The 16,089-nt window shown below is 37.5% G+C and overlaps 1 protein-coding gene across 29 annotated transcripts in view; it reads left to right on the top strand.

Annotated features, from left to right (window-relative positions):
- FRYL (FRY like transcription coactivator) overlaps positions 1–16,089 on the top strand; it is a 286,610-nt gene that overhangs the window by 215,800 nt on the left and 54,721 nt on the right. For 27 of the 29 annotated variants that reach the window (XR_012434819.1, XR_012434820.1, XR_012434821.1 and 24 more), the window contains 10 exons: positions 818–917; positions 2,234–2,402; positions 4,435–4,694; positions 5,044–5,184; positions 8,772–8,940; positions 11,189–11,273; positions 12,072–12,184; positions 13,158–13,308; positions 13,986–14,089; positions 15,009–15,194. Coding sequence is in view for 25 of the 29 variants with exons in the window: in XM_074039758.1 (XP_073895859.1) it covers positions 818–917; positions 2,234–2,402; positions 4,435–4,694; positions 5,044–5,184; positions 8,772–8,940; positions 11,189–11,273; positions 12,072–12,184; positions 13,158–13,308; positions 13,986–14,089; positions 15,009–15,194 (1,478 nt within the window). In the remaining 4 variants the exon portion in view is untranslated. Of the gene's footprint in view, positions 1–817; positions 918–2,233; positions 2,403–4,434; positions 4,695–5,043; positions 5,185–8,771; positions 8,941–11,188; positions 11,274–12,071; positions 12,185–13,157; positions 13,309–13,985; positions 14,090–15,008; positions 15,195–16,089 lie in introns of those variants that run through there. The other 2 variants (XR_012434822.1, XM_074039761.1) reach the window with 2 other exon arrangements.

Raw genomic sequence — 16,089 nt, 5'->3', positions numbered from 1 at the left:
TCCGTGGATGCTCAAGCCTTCTATATAAAATGCTGTAGAATTTGTATTTACTCTATGCAAATCCTCCCATATACTTTCTTTTTTTTTTTTTTTTTTTTTTTGACATGGTCTCGCTGTCACCCAGGCTAGAGTGCAGTGGCATGATCATAGTTCACTGTAACCTCAAACTCCTAGGCTCAAGCGATCCTCCACACCTCAACCTCCCGAGTAGCCAGGACTGTAGACTCCCACTACCATGCCTGGCTAATTTTTAAATTCTTTGTAGAGACGAGGTCTCACTACGTATGTTGCCCAGGATGGTCTTGAACTCCTGGCCTCTCACCTTGGCTTCCCAAAGTGCTGGGATTTCAGGCATGACCTGCTGTGCCTGGCCTTTCCCACATATTTTTGATCCACAGAGGGTTGACTGTATTTTCTTTTCTTAAGCTCTAATGCAGCTGTGTCTAACCCTTTGAATGTGAGGACTTTTTTGCTTATCTGTGGTGGTGGATATTACAAAAATTATGCATGGATTTTTTATTTTTCATCAGCATTTTTTAGTGTGTTTTATGTGTGGCACAAGACAATTCTTCTTCTTCTGATGTGGCACAGGGAAGCCAAAAGGTTGAACACTTGTGCTCTAATGGAATTTAACCAAAATAAGGACAATTATCACCACGCATCTGTTGTTGTACCTATTGCCTTGAAAAAACCAAGTCCCCTCATAGACTTAGAAGATAGGTGCCTACAAGCCTTGCCCTTTGCATATCATATTTATTAAATGGTGCAAAAGTCTCTAAACATTGTTATTTACCTAATATGTAAAATTTATTCCTAGGGATTATCAGTTTGACACAGTGATGCTTCTAAATCTGATACTGTTTAAAGCAGCTGATTCTTCTAGAAGTATCTATGAAGTTGCTATGCAACTTTTACAGGTTTGTAAACATGTGAATTTAAATATTTTTTTACTCAGGATTTAATGAAGCCCAATAATTTAGTCTTGCCATTAAAGCACACTGATAATAGTATTTAGCTTTATTTATAATAATGAAGTTATGGTATTAAGTCCTAATTATTATTAGAAATATAAGACCAAGATAATATAGATATTTAAATTTATAAATAATGCAAACTATTCCTAAGTGTATTGTAGAAGCGTTATTTATAGTAACACGTGTGTATGTATATGAAGGTACTTAAAATATGTGTCCATGTAAGTATTTCTGTTCAGCAGATGAGAACAATGTGTGTCCCAGTTTTTTTGGAGAGACATATGAAAAATAATTAGCTCTTTTTGTCATATTCTCATGTAAATTTTCTTTATTTGATTGAGGAGAAATAACTTAGAAACTTAGCAAACACGGATATATTATTAGTATACAGTATTTAATTCATAATAGGGCAAGATTCTTCCATCTTAACCAAGGGCTAAGAATAGGATTCAAGCAGATGCTTTTTTCGAAGGCTCTAAAGTGGTTCTGATGCCAGTAGATCCATCTTAGGAATTATACCCTAATGCCTTTGTTAATTAAGAGGAAAGTTCAGCAGTACAGCTCTAAATAGTGTAATGTCAAAAGGTTCTCCTTGAAGGATTTTTTTTTCACTTACACATATATTGTACTATCGTATTTTTGAGTGAGAAAAGTGGTAAATCTTTTTCAAGTAATTGTATATTAAGTTGCTGGAGTTATTTTCAGACAGTATTATTAACCTGGATCATTGACATTAAATATGAGGAATGTAAGTTCTTTTAGTGAGAAAGGGTTTTTGTTTGTTTTGTTTCTTTTTGTTTTTGAGATAGGGTCTCACTCTGTCGCTCAGGCTAGAGTACAGTGGCACGGTCATGGCTCACTGCAGCCTCTACCTCCTGAGCTCAAGTGATCCTCCAACCTCAGCCTCCTGAGTAGCTGGGACCACAGGCACACACCACCACACCTGGCTAATTTTTAAAATTTTTGTAGAGATGAGGTCCTGCTATGTTGGCCAGGCTAGTCTCGAACTCCTGGCCTCAAGTGATTCTCCCACCTCTGCCTTCCAAAGTATTGAGATTACAGGCATAAGCCACTCCACTCAGCCTGGGAGAAGAGTTTTTTTTTTAATATAAAATTATAGTTAAACTTTAGAGATTACAGGCATAAGCCACTCCACTCAGCCTGGGAGAAGAGATTTTTTTTTTAAATATAAAATTATAGTTAAACTTTAGAGAACCCATAAAATCTTAACCTAAGTTGATGGAATCACATTCCTATAGATTCTGGAACCGAAGATGTTTCGCTATGCTCACAAATTGGAGGTTCAGAGAACAGATGGAGTACTCAGCCAGCTGTCTCCTCTACCACATCTCTATTCTGTTTCATATTATCAGTTGTCTGAGGAACTAGCAAGGGCGTATCCTGAGCTAACTCTCGCTATATTCTCAGGTATGATCAATGAACTGGTTAGTAGTTTCTCTTTGTCAATCATTTCTTCAAAAACAATTTTTAGAAAATTATAAATTTATTAAATTACAGGTTAAATCAAAACCAGACATGTCTTTACATAGAATATTTTTTCTTCAATAAGAACTCTTAATTCTGATCTGTCACAGTATTTAGGTTTTTCTATCAGCGGCGTCCTTGTAGGGTTTTACACCTTACCTTCCCTTGCTCCCTACTCCATCAAAAAGAAAAAAATACAAGAGGGAGGACTTTCCATATGTGACTTAAAAGTATTTCTTAGTAGACATAGAACTTCTTGAATACATCGTATTTTGTGTATTGGCATATCTTTAATAATAAAAATAGGCAGGGATAAGTTGTAGGCAGTTTTCCGTGAGTGAAACCCCTAACCATAGGAGCAGGTGGTACAATGCCTTGAGCAAAACTCTTTCTAGTCTCCCACATGTTGCCTGTCACCTACATCAAGATCTTGTTCCAGTGTAAATACTGGACATGCACCAACACTAGGATCTGGGAGATTGTGGAGTTCTGCTGTGGGTCCTTTCTTTCATTTGGGCTCAAGAGTTAGTGGCCTTAGCCTACTTGGGATCTTTGCATAGCACCTATTTTAGCAATAGAAATAGTTTATTTCCCTCCCTAATTTACCTGAGTGGGAGAAAAAAGCAACAACAACAACTTAAATTCTCCTAACATTTAGTTCTTGAAAGCAGTAGACCTGTTTGGTTTGCCCTAGTAGTTGGTAGCAATTATGCCCCTTCCTTTTTCCCAACCCCCGCATCCCTGACAGCCCCTCCAAGATGGATATGAGTGGTCATCAACACAAAATAGCAGCCACCATGAACACAGATTTTGTGGCTGCTGAGCTGCTGCTAGAGGCTTCTGCGCAGAAAGCCGGGGAGTCCAGCTAGGTCTCAGAGATCATGTAACTGTTTAGAATGCCATGTCATCGCCTAGGATGTCGGCTGGTACAGGTGTCGACCGTGCCCACGCCTCCACCACCACCACCTTGTCATTCTTCCTTCAGTTCTATCTTCAGACACTCTTGTCCTTAGCATCAGCTAATTTTAACTCCTTTGCTTAAGGTAGTTCATTCTAAACCAAAACATAGCCTCTCAACCTGACAAATTCCATAGCTAACCTACATTTTCACTTTCACTGTTTCCAAGGCGAGACAAACACAATATTCATTCAGAATTTTACTGCACAGATACAGATATCAGCATAAACTTTGCCACTTTAAAATTTGAGGGTCCTGATCCTTTCTTTCTCCAGATTCAATGCAGTGGTCTTAAATGTTGTCAGCTCTGAGGCCCTTCCCATTCTTGCTCCTCACATCCTTTCCCTCCTTCACACCTGCTCCTAACCCCTTCCTCACCCCTATGCCTTGCCTCGAGTGCATACACTCACTATTCCGTATTCTCAGTCTTCATGCATGCCTTAGATCTTCACAGATGGCCTTCACAGTCCACTAGTGTCAAATTCCTTTCTGTAGCCTCACCAGGTACCTTCCAACTGCTCAGTCTAGTCACTGGCTAATAGTCTTCGGTCTGTTTGCTACTTTCCACAGCAATTGGTGTTAGCCATCTTATATATTTTTAAGCTCTAACCTCGCTTAATTTCCAAAAACTTAGTATTTCTTGCTTTTTCTTCTACCATTGAGTATTCCTTTTCTGTCTCTTTTGGTAGATTCTTACCTTCCGTCCCTTTTTTCTTTTTTTTCTTTTTGAGACACAGTCTCTCTCTCTCTGTCTCTCTCCCTCTCCCCGTCTCCCTCTCTCCCTTTCTCCCTTCCTCTCCCTCTCCCTCTTCCTCTCTCCGTCTTGTGATTTATGTTAGCTGTTAATATTATGATGTCATTGAGGTGAAAGTTACTAAAAGAAAAAACAGTACATATAATTGTTAAGTGTAATGAGTAAAATGAATAAAATCCAGCTTCTGAAATCTGTTGGAATTAATTACCAGTCAGAGGAAGCCGAAATTACATCAGTTCTCTTTGACTTGTTTTCAATTTCAGAGATAAGCCAGAGAATCCAGACAGCTCACCCTGCTGGACGGCAGGTGATGCTGCACTACCTGCTACCATGGATGAACAACATCGAGCTGGTGGACTTAAAACCTCTCCCCACAGCAAGGCGACATGATGAAGATGAAGATGATTCCTTGAAAGACCGAGAACTTATGGTGACTAGTAGGCGCTGGTTACGGGGAGAAGGATGGGGATCTCCACAAGCCACTGCAATGGTTTTGAACAATCTGATGTATATGACAGCAAAGGTAAAATGAGTTTTGTATTTATAATTGCTGCACAGAATTATTGAGTAAGTAGATGTGGTTAGAAACAGATGAAGAGGCTCCATAATCCTGTGATAACCAAGCAAAATGCATTATAAATTTCTTTCTTTAAAAAAGACTGATGATATATGAATTTTTTTTACTAAAACCATATATGATTAATGATATTTATGTTTAGATTTGTTGAAAGAAATTATTGTTTCTGTAAAGTGTGGAAATGATTAAAGCTATCTGTGGAAAACATTGTTTTTTAATATTTCATGGTATGACAAGTTTGGTTTTTATAATAGGCAGTCATGACTGAAGTATCTTTTGTGCGTATTGCATCTAGTATGGCGATGAACTGGCCTGGTCGGAGGTGGAGAACGTGTGGACCACACTTGCAGATGGCTGGCCCAAAAACCTGAAAATAATTTTGCACTTTTTGATCAGCATTTGTGGGGTGAATAGCGAACCAAGCCTCTTGCCTTACGTATGTATTCAAGTTCATTTAACTTAAAAAATATATATATATATTTATTTACTAGTATCTTATGATGTCAGAGTATGGGCAGCAGTTGCCCAGGAGAGGCAAGGCAAGGGCCAGGATGAAGACAGTCAGGAAAATAGCACATGGATTTATTCACTGATTCAGTCAGCAAATGTTTTCCATCATTATGACAGACCAGGTGCTCTTCTGGGCATTACAATCTGATGGGTAATACAGAATTTATTTGTTGAACCTACATCTGATTTATTTAATGAATAAATCAGTAAGTTAATAAAGTATAGTGTGATAAAGGCTATTAAAAAATTGCAGAGTTCTGAGAGTAAAACTTAGGAACCACAGCTGTCTGGAAGGATTCAAGATGACACTTGAGAGAAAGTGATATTGAAGCTGAAACCACACATTGCGGATGTTTCTGGTTTCTGCTAGGCAGAGCTGGCATTTAGATACGAGAACAGGATGGTGAGTGAGAGCTCAGTGCTTATAGGATTGCCCTTCAGGCTGCTGGAAGCAAGGGAAAGCATGGTAAGAGATATGAAACGAAGAAGATAACATCTTTGCCTTCCAGGGGAGAAAGCAACATCCAGATCTGCCCAAGTCAAGACGACACGTTTGATATGAAACTGTCAAACGTGAGGGTTAAATGTTCACACGTGCATACGTCTTTTTAGATGCAGATGTAGATATCCATCCCGTGGCAGCATCCCCCAAAAGTGTGGTCAACGGAAGACTAGTTCTACAGAACGTTATCTAAAAGTTCTTACAGGCCAGGCACGGTGGCTCATGCCTTTAGTCCTAGCACCTTGGGAGGCCGAGGTGGGCAGATCACCTGAGATCAGGAGTCAGAGGCCAGCCTTGCCAACATGGTAAAACCCCATCTCTACTAAAAATCCAAAAATTAGCCAGGTGTGGTGGCTCATGCCTGTAATCCCAGCTACTTAGGAGGCTGAGACAGGAGAATTGCGTGAGCCCAGGAGGCAGAGGTTGCAGTGAGCTGAGATCTGGCCACTGCACTCCAGCCTGGGCGACAGAGCGAGACTCCATCTCAAAAAAAATAAAAAATAAAAAAATTAAATAAATAAATAAATAAAAGTTCTGCAGATTCTATTTTAAACAAACCACTTAATAGCTTTGCTTTACCCAGCGTTCCCCAAGTTCACTTGGTCACTGAAAGCATCATTGCCAAGGTGTACCACAGGCGTAGTGCCTTTGAGGAGTGCTTAGAGAACTGTAGGTGTATAGTACAAGACAACGTTACCCCACGTCACCTCTCTGGCTGTGTCTCCTATATTCTCCCTGGTGCTCCCACCCTTCAGCTGTACTGGCCCCCCTTTGCTTCTAGCCCTCTCACCAGGCATTCCCTCCTCGGTGCCCTCACACTCACTTGCCTTCTCTTTCCCCAGTTAGCCACGTTACTTACTCCTCGTCTCTTTCAGGTCCTCCTTCAGGTGTCAGTGCCCACTGGGACTTCTGCTGCCCATCCTGTATAGAACTGCAAATGCCCTACCTCCACACACACACTCCATTTCCTTTCCCTGCTTTATTGATCTTTCTGGCACTTAATCATCACCAAACACGTGATATATTTTACCTATTTACCTCTTTAGTTTTGCATCAACCAGTAGATTGTAAGCTCCTTAAGAATGGTAGTTTTTGTCTATTTGATTCACCGCTAAGTTCTTATTTAGTAGTGCCTGGCACATAGAAGATGCCCATTAATTGGATGAATGAATGGGGGAGTTAGAGCTGGAACCAGAAAAAGCATGAGATTATACTTTTAAGAGGCCAAATGGAAATTTGGGGAATAGCCATTTTCCAGGAATTTAAAAGGAGCCATTTTTTAATGTCAATAATAATAATGTATTGGTTATTATTTTTTAAGCACTTATGGGTGCTTATTTTAGGCATGGTAAAAGCACTTCATCCACATTATTTAATTCTCAGAATAAATCTATGAGTTTGGTGAGATCACTGCAGTTTTACAGATGAAAAAACAAGGCAGAGAGAATGGTAATTTCCTCAAGGTCTCACTCTGTCACTTAATAGTTCTAGAATTCCAACCCAGATCTGGTTGTGAAGTCAGTAAAAGCTTCTTGGAGAAGGGAGTAGAGTTAAGGTAGGGGATGGGGCTCGAAGACTTGAAAGGATTAGGGTTGGGAGTGTCAACTCGGAGATCCCCAGTTTGGCAGAAGGAAGCCACAGAGGCAGGAATGCACACAGCATGCTCAGAGGAGATCAAACCTGAAAGCAGAGAGAATTAACAAGTAGCGCCCATTGGATGGAGTAAAGAGCCATACATAGAATGGTATCATTGGGTAACCATAATAAGAGTTTTGGCCGGGTGCTGTGGCTCACACCTGTAATCCCAGCACTTTGGGAGGCCGAGGCAGGAGGATCACCTGAGGTCAGGAGTTCGAGACCAGCCTGGCCAAGATGACAAAACCCCATCTCTACTAAAACCACAAAAATTAGCCGGGTGTGGCAGCAGGCACCTGTAATGCCAGCTACTTGAGAGGCTGAGGCAGGGAGAATTGCTTGAACCAGGGCGACAGAGGTTGCAGTGAGCCAAGATCACCCCATTGTACTCTAGCCTGGGTGACAGTGCGAGACTCCATCTCCAAAAAAAAAAAAAAAAAAAAAAAAGGAATTTAGTTGGGATATAATAAATCATGTTTTAAGATTAATCCAGGGGTCATATAAAGCAGGGCTTTTCATATGTCTGTAAAAATATGAATCATTCTGATTCTGGAGGTGGAGTGGGCCTAAGATTTTCTATTTCTAGCAAACTGCAAATGATGATGCCTGTCTTGCTAGGATCACATTTTGAGTAGTAAGGATTAAAGTAGGGAGAAAAAGAGATAGGCTGGTCAGTTATGAAGTTATTTCAGTAATATACATTACCAAAACATATATATAATATATACTACTGAAAAGTTTTTCTACTTACTTATACTGTGTTACTAGCCATTTGTAAAGTGCACTGTAAACCTTAACTCTTTTAATCTTCCTAACAGCTATATGAAGTATAGCTTCAACTCAATGATAGAGTTAGTGAGTGGTATATACACATTCCAAACCAGGCAATGTAGTTTGAGTTCTAGTTTAGTTCTAGTTCCTTGCTCTTAATGACTACTCTGTTTGACTATAGGGAATGGGGAAGGCAGAATAAAAGATAAACCCTGGGTTTGGAGGCTAACTAAAAATCAGAGGAAAATCTTAGGATGTTATTACCTGGAAGTGTTTCGATTAAAAGAGAAATTTTTACAGAAAAGTATTTTTTTTGCTTTTTTTTTAAAAAAAAAAAAAAAGCAAAAATAAAGAAAGTGCATAAAGTGGAAACCACTAAACATGTTCAGTTCATCCTAATTAGATCTAATGTTGAGAGTTAGAGGGAGGACAGTATTGATAAAGCTGATTAATGTCTTATTGTTGATCAGTGCCAGTTTTGATTTAGATTGTGTTTATTCATCTAGCACTTAAAGTTGAACTTACTCTGATAAAATTTGTCTCAGGAGAAATTAATGAGATAAAAACTTTGCTTTTTCTTTTCTGAATGATTTCTTTTGTGACAGGTAAAGAAGGTCATTGTATATTTAGGTAGAGATAAAACAATGCAGTTGCTAGAAGAGCTGGTGAGTGAGCTTCAGCTGACCGATCCTGTCAGTTCAGGGGTCACTCACATGGATAATCCCCCGTATTATCGCATCACTTCCAGCTATAAAATCCCTTCTGTCACCTCAGGTGAGAAATTTGTTAACACTGCTGTGTGAGATGATAGGTGTCTTCATCTGCTTCACTGTGGTAACCATTTTAGGGTCTCTGTGTCCCATAACGTCTTGTTACAAATCTCAGATATATGCAATAAAATTTATTGAAAAAAACACATCTTCCTCAGTATTGAAAGAGAAGCTTAACATAGTTGTTAAACAAGAGTTTATTGTGTCTTTAAATATTATTGTTGAGAAAACAAAAGCAAATGTGAGTCATGTATGGTAATTAATTTGATAAGACTTTGTAAATCCTCATGAGAAAGCAATTCGACAATGTAAGTATTAATATACAGAAAAGCAATATTTACATACTTATTCAGAGATGGAATATAAATTTATTCCCTACATAACACATACCTTTTTTTTCTTTTTTTTTTCTTTTTTTTTTGAGGCAGAGTCTTGCTTTGTCACCAGGCTGGAGTGCAGTGGCGTGATCTCGGCTCACTGCAGCCTCCATCTCCCGGGTTCAAGTGATTCTCCTGCCTTAGCTTCCCAAGTAGCTGGGATTACAGGTGTGCGCCACCATGCCCAGCTAATTTTTGTATTTTTAGTCGAGATGGGGTTTCACCATGTTGGCCAGGATGGTCTCAATCTCTTGACCTCATGATCCACCCCCTTTGGCCTCCCAAAGTGCTGGGGTTACAGGCGTGAGCCACCGCACCCAGCCAACACATGCATTTTTTAATGGGTATAATTACCATGTTAAATTTAGAAAATGCTTATATGTTGAAATTATTTGTGTAATTTCACATTATAATTATTTGAGTATATATTATACATCATATCCAATCAACTGAGTGTGTGTGTGTGTGTGTATATATATATACTTATATGTATGTACGTATATTAAAATTATTATAGTATTTTGAGTTTGAAGAAACTATGTTCCTAATAGAAGAACCTCCAATGAAATTCAAAATAGTAAAAAGGCTATTGTAGATGAAATTTCTATTAAACCCTTTGTTACTCAGTTTAAATGTTTTCAGCATGCTAATAACAACATTGTAAAACTAGAAATATTTTAAATTATCTCTTTATAATTTATTTTTTACCATCCATTTTCATCACTTAGTCCTTTTGTTTTATTTTCTAGGAGATGTCTAATAATGCTTCTATTGAATTTTTCACATCTGCTAGAATGTTTTTAATTCCAAAGTTTCATTTAATTATAATTTTTTAAAGTAGCATCCTATTCTTGTTTCATGGTTGGCCTGTTGTTTTGTATCTGATACAGTTATAAAGTTTTCTTCTCCCAGCAGAAGTCTTCATTTTCTCTACATTGTTGTTTTTGTCTTGATACAACTTTTCTTGAAAGCCTACCAATTCTAGATCTGTCTTTTCATAAAGAGTAGAATATTTTAAAAAAAAATAAGTTCTATAAGCATATATGGAACTTGTTGACTGTATCCTTTGTTGTACCGTGATTTCAGTGAAGCCAATGTCTGTAGGTGCTTTCTCCTAGATTTATCAGATTCCCCAGAGAAAATTCTTTCTAGTCATTTGCCAACAGAGGGTGTGTCTGTGAACATACACACACACACCCCTTTGGATTGTATATATTTATACACACACATATACACAGTCTTCAAACTTTCTGGAAGCCCAGTGGGGTGAGAAGGATGTAGCTGGGGGTGCAGTCTCAAATTTTAGCCTGTACATTTTCATTTCATTTAATGCCCCTGTTCTTTGTAAGGTGCCTCCTCTTTCAGGAGTATGTGGCGTGCCCTAGTTCAGGAATCTTCTGATTTTCATCAGAAAAGACTTCTAGAAGTAGGGAAAGACAGCCACCCAGCTGCAAGAGGCAAGAAAGTAGATTTGGGGAACCAGTTACTTCTAAAATAGATTGACTTTCAGCCAGGTTTCCTATTTTTTAGCACCACCTTCAACCTCTGTTTCCGGAGGTTATTGATGCTACTCATCCCTGAGACTTTCGGAAGTTCAGCAGTATAAATATGGCAGTTTCTTGATTTCCCCCCCCACCACCTTTGGATTCAGCCTTCTTAACACTTAATTACTTATTGTCCATTTGTATTCTAGCATCCAAAAATTTGTTCGTCGTGTCTCCTTTCCCTTTTGGTAATTATGAGTACATTCCTTTTTTAAAATGACTTTGCTCTCATTTTAGTTCAGTTTTGATATCTATAATTTGAGATCTTTTGTTCTTATTGGGTTATTCCAGGTTTGTAGATTCACAAGTACTGCTTTGTCTTTGATTACAGGAACTACTTCCAGTAGCAATACAATGGTAGCTCCCACAGATGGCAATCCTGATAATAAGCCCATTAAAGAGAATATTGAAGAGAGGTAAGTACTTCTCTGTTCTTTATTAGCTGTTCAGTTTGACAGATACTGGTTGTCATCAGAATAAATGATATTTTCTGCATTGAAATGTGGATGTTGCTGTGTTAAAATTCAAGTGAAAAAAATGTAATTCCATGCTGGAAACTTTCAACATTGAGAGTTTCAACATTAAAGATGCTATCCTGCTAGATTTTTTTATATGCTCTAATGTATGAATAGGTGGTATATGGTAAGTCACTTTTTGTATTGCTTAAAGTTTTAGACCTATATGAATGTATTTACTCCACCTGTTTTATATGCCAGAATATTATTTTAGGTAGAAATAGCTGATTAAAAGTTTAAGCTTTTGGATTATAAGGTGGAAATTAATACATATCATAGTAAACTTTTGTTAATATTTTGTGTACTGTGTCCTTTTTTTTTTTTTTTTTTTTTTTTTTGAGACGAAGTCTCACTCTGTTGCCAGACTGGAGTGCAGTGGTACGATCTCAGCTCAACCTCTGCCTCCCAGGTTCAAGCAATTCTCCTGCCTCAGCCTTCCGAGTAGCTGGGACTACAGGCGCACGTCACCACGCTCGGCTAATTTTTTGTATTTTAGTAGAGACGGGCTTTCACCGTGTTAGCCAGGATCGTCTCGATCTCCTGACCTCGTGATCTGCCTGCCTTGGCCTCCCAAAGTGCTGGGATTACAGGCTTGAACCATGGCATCTGGCCTCCTTTTTTAAACATGGAAAGTGAAACATAAAGTATAAATACCATTGCACCGTCAACTGTGACTAACTTCAGTGATCATTCCCATAGCTATGTGCACCTGGACATTTACAGTGGACTAAACAGTCATTTGAATCGGCAACATCACAGACTAGAATCCCGATACAGTAGCAGCTCTGGAGGATCTTATGAAGAAGAAAAAAGTAATAAATTCCAAACGTTTTCAATATAAATATAAGGTTGAGGTGTATTGTTAATTACATTAACGTTAATAAATATATATTTTTTCAGTAAATTGTTTTTAAAAAGCGTATTTAACTGCCACTAGTGGTGTTCCAACATAATCTGAAACATCTTGATTTTAAGAAGCAACATATTTGGGTAAAATTTTTTTAAAGCACAGGTTTCCTATAGATAAATCACAAGGAACATAAGAACTGGTTCTCAGGAAGCATCATAGAACAAATACTGGAAACAGGCTGGTTTTTTTTTAGCAGGATTGCTCCTTCTGCATGGATTCACATTTTCCTAAAAAGACTGTCCCTTGGCAATTGCAAAGTGAATAATCTACCCAAGTTTCACTATAACGTTAAGGTAGGGTGTCATAGAAGCACAGGCTTTCAGACTGGGAAGGGACACTGAAGATGATCTGGTCCAATCTCCTCATTTTGCACATGATGGAACTGAGGTCCAGAGAGGTTAAGTGACTTACCCACGTCACACAGAATTCACATTTCCTGACATTTTTTATTGCACCCCGCAGCCCCACTGTGGTAGAGCAGAGTTCCTTTCAAGATGGAGCTGTGTTGGCCCTATATCAGGATATTTAGAACTGAATTAATTTACCAGAAGGCCCTTTGTTACAAGGCAGCTTCTCCAATAATGTGATCTCCTGGCTTGGACATCACTGATGGAATCATGATGAAGAGCTAATATAATTTTGCTTTGACATACAGGGTGGAACCTAAATTGATCTCTCTCTCTCTCCCTCTCCCTGGTTTGCTTAATTTGATAATATTTGTGCCTAGATTTTCCTAGCAAACATATGTTGAAATAGTGGGAAATTTTTTTTTTATCACTTTCTAATACTATATAAATAGTCGGGATCTTACTAGAGTTTGCTTATATTGGCAGAAATTAGATGGTGTAGAAAATGAGATCATTTTATCTTGATAGGTGATTCAATGCCACTTTATTCTAATTGGCGACTGAAAGTGATGGAGCATAACCAAGGAGAGCCACTGCCCTTCCCACCAGCTGGAGGCTGCTGGTCACCACTGGTGGATTACGTGCCTGAAACGTCATCACCTGGATTACCTCTTCACAGGTGGACTACAGCGTCATTCCTTTTACATATGCACCAAGTTGCTGCTGAACACTCTCGGCTTTCTTTGTGCTATCTGACAACACAGAATAAAAGCAGTCTTCTTTATGGAGATACTGCACCGTAGATCAGTGTGTTCTAAGAAATCTGAAAAACTCAGAGTTCTAACTTTATAAAATTAATATTATTAAATCTAATTATGCTGCTGCTTTTCTGGGTGTCTGGCATAGTTACTTGACCTTTCTGGGACCCAGTTACTACATCTAAAAAATACGGCTTTCCTATGGTAGGCACTATTATTTTGCATCGAGTTGAATTCTACTTAGCAAAATCACAATAGAGCAATTACTGCATTCTTTCAAAATGTATTAATGCACCAAACATATATTGAACACCTACTGTGGCAAGCAGTGTGCTAAGTCTCAAGGTTGAAAGATGAAGAAAATGTGGCTCCTGAGTTCAAGGAGCCCTTAGCCCTTATGTTCTGTTCCATCTCTTTAACTTAATGGTTAATGTTTTCTTCAGCTGTATTTGTTTTTCCTCCTTTTTCCTGGATAAGTTGTATTTTTCCATGAAATGTGATATTAAAATCTTCAAGTAATTTTGTACCAGATTCTCTCTAGGTTTACCAAGATCTAGTAAAACGTTAATGAAACTCTTATTAACACCTCTTGTCATAGGTGTAACATAGCAGTGATCCTTTTGACTGATCTGATCATTGATCATAGTGTGAAGGTGGAATGGGGAAGCTACCTGCATCTTCTTCTTCATGCAATTTTTATAGGTAATAAATATTTGGTTCTAATTCTTTCATTTTATATTTTTATGATAATTTAAAAGCAGTATGGTTTTATGACAGTTTTTATGTGTTTCTGTTTCCTGTTATTTTTATATTATTTCTATGACACTTTTCATTATGATTCCTCTGGTCTCTTGGGGAGTTATTTGTGGCACCTCTTCTAACTACAAACAAACATGTCTATTCCCCCCCATTCCTATTCCTATCTTACGGCCTCGCCTGCCCACACACAAACACACATAAACTGTACTGAGGAAAAATTCTGTGGCTGTGGCAAGAGTCAAATTAACTTACCTCTGGGGATTGGGAACTTTCAGAGTGAATGAAAAGTTGAAATAGGTTCTAAGTATTTCCCAAAAGAATTGGATTGTTGGATAGCCTGATTATTACAGCTGAAACTCCATCGTGCCTTCTGTAGCAAACATGAGGAATCTGTCATATCTATAATACATTTGATGCTTATAGGATTGGCTTCCTGAAGCAAGTCCAAATAGCCATCTCCTTATAAATTTTCCTGATGTGCACACTTACTGTTGGTGTGTTACATCATTCCTTTAGCTAATCATGTACTTTCTGTTACGTGCTAAGTACACAAAAAAGCCTGCCTTTTAAAAAAACTTCATTTCCATGAATTTTTTGTGTTATGTAACAGTAATAATTTTTAGGAGATCACTAAATTTTAGACATGAAACACATTTAACTTATCTTGAGTCTCCCTAGTACTATAAGACAATAAGCTATTATAAAAGTATATAAGAACTCTAGCACAATAAAAAACCATATAATATGTCACCTTCCTTGAAATCTTTCATATAATCCCTCCTTTTCTTCAAAATGTGAGTTTGATAGTAAGAATACTCATTATTTCTCTTTATTGATAATGTTTTTCTACCGTCCTTTTTAGGGTTTGACCACTGCCACCCTGAGGTGTATGAACATTGTAAACGTCTGCTTCTGCACTTATTAATAGTAATGGGACCCAAAAGTAACATCCGAACTGTTGCTTCTGTCCTTCTCAGGAACAAGGAGTTTAATGAGCCCAGGGTGCTTACAGTCAAACAAGTTGCACACTTAGATTATAATTTCACAGGTATTTGCCTTAAAAGTACAATTTGAAATTAGAATTATACTTTATTAATTTGGAATCCTGCATTAGAGAAAGTCATAAAAGTTGAAATACTAGAGAACATTTTTAAAATGTAGTTGTATTATTTTAAGTACCATTTAAATTATTTACTAATAAAAGAAGGGAGCAAATCTGAAATAATTGAATCTGCATTACCTTGAAGGATCTTTATCACACAAGAGTTAAGTTATGAATATGAAGTTGAAGACATAATGAAACAGTGCTTAATATTGAGGACGAATTACAAAAAAGATATTGAGCTTGTATTAGATTCCTCTTATTTGCAGGATCTGAAAACTGATAAAGTAAGGCATTTTAAATTTTGTTATTCACGTGATTATATTTACTGCATTAAAAACATACATTTTGAAGTAGTGAAGTCCAAATTAATGAGACTTAATTTGGTTTATTTTACTGTCAATGCTAATTTTTCTTTTTTACTTTTAAGGTATATTTTCCTATATCCTGTAACTCTAACTTATTTCTTTCATCAGTACCATCAGGCTAGTGACAGGTGATCTAGAAACTTTTTTTGAAATTGAAATAAAACTACCTTTTTTTGTTCTAATCATACAGTATCAGATACAGGGTCATGAATTTTAAAGCTAGTTAAAACCCTGTTACTTGTTTAAAATCCTATAGTTAGGAAACAGTTATTAGGAAACTTATTAGCCTTTTAAAACTATGATTGAAAGAAAAATGGAATGAAGTTTACTGCCTTTTTATATTAAGGTGCCATTCTTCAAAATTCCATAGCTTGTTTGTTTTTAAGGCTTCTCTTACCAATTTGTAAATATGGGCATTAGTAATAACCTTTTAACAGTTTTTTAAAAAATAATTGACGCACTATGTGTATTTC

Source organism: Macaca fascicularis, chromosome 5 (genome assembly GCF_037993035.2).
Source record: "Macaca fascicularis isolate 582-1 chromosome 5, T2T-MFA8v1.1".
NCBI lineage: Eukaryota > Metazoa > Chordata > Mammalia > Primates > Cercopithecidae > Macaca > Macaca fascicularis.
This window is presented reverse-complemented; position numbering and strand designations above follow the sequence as displayed.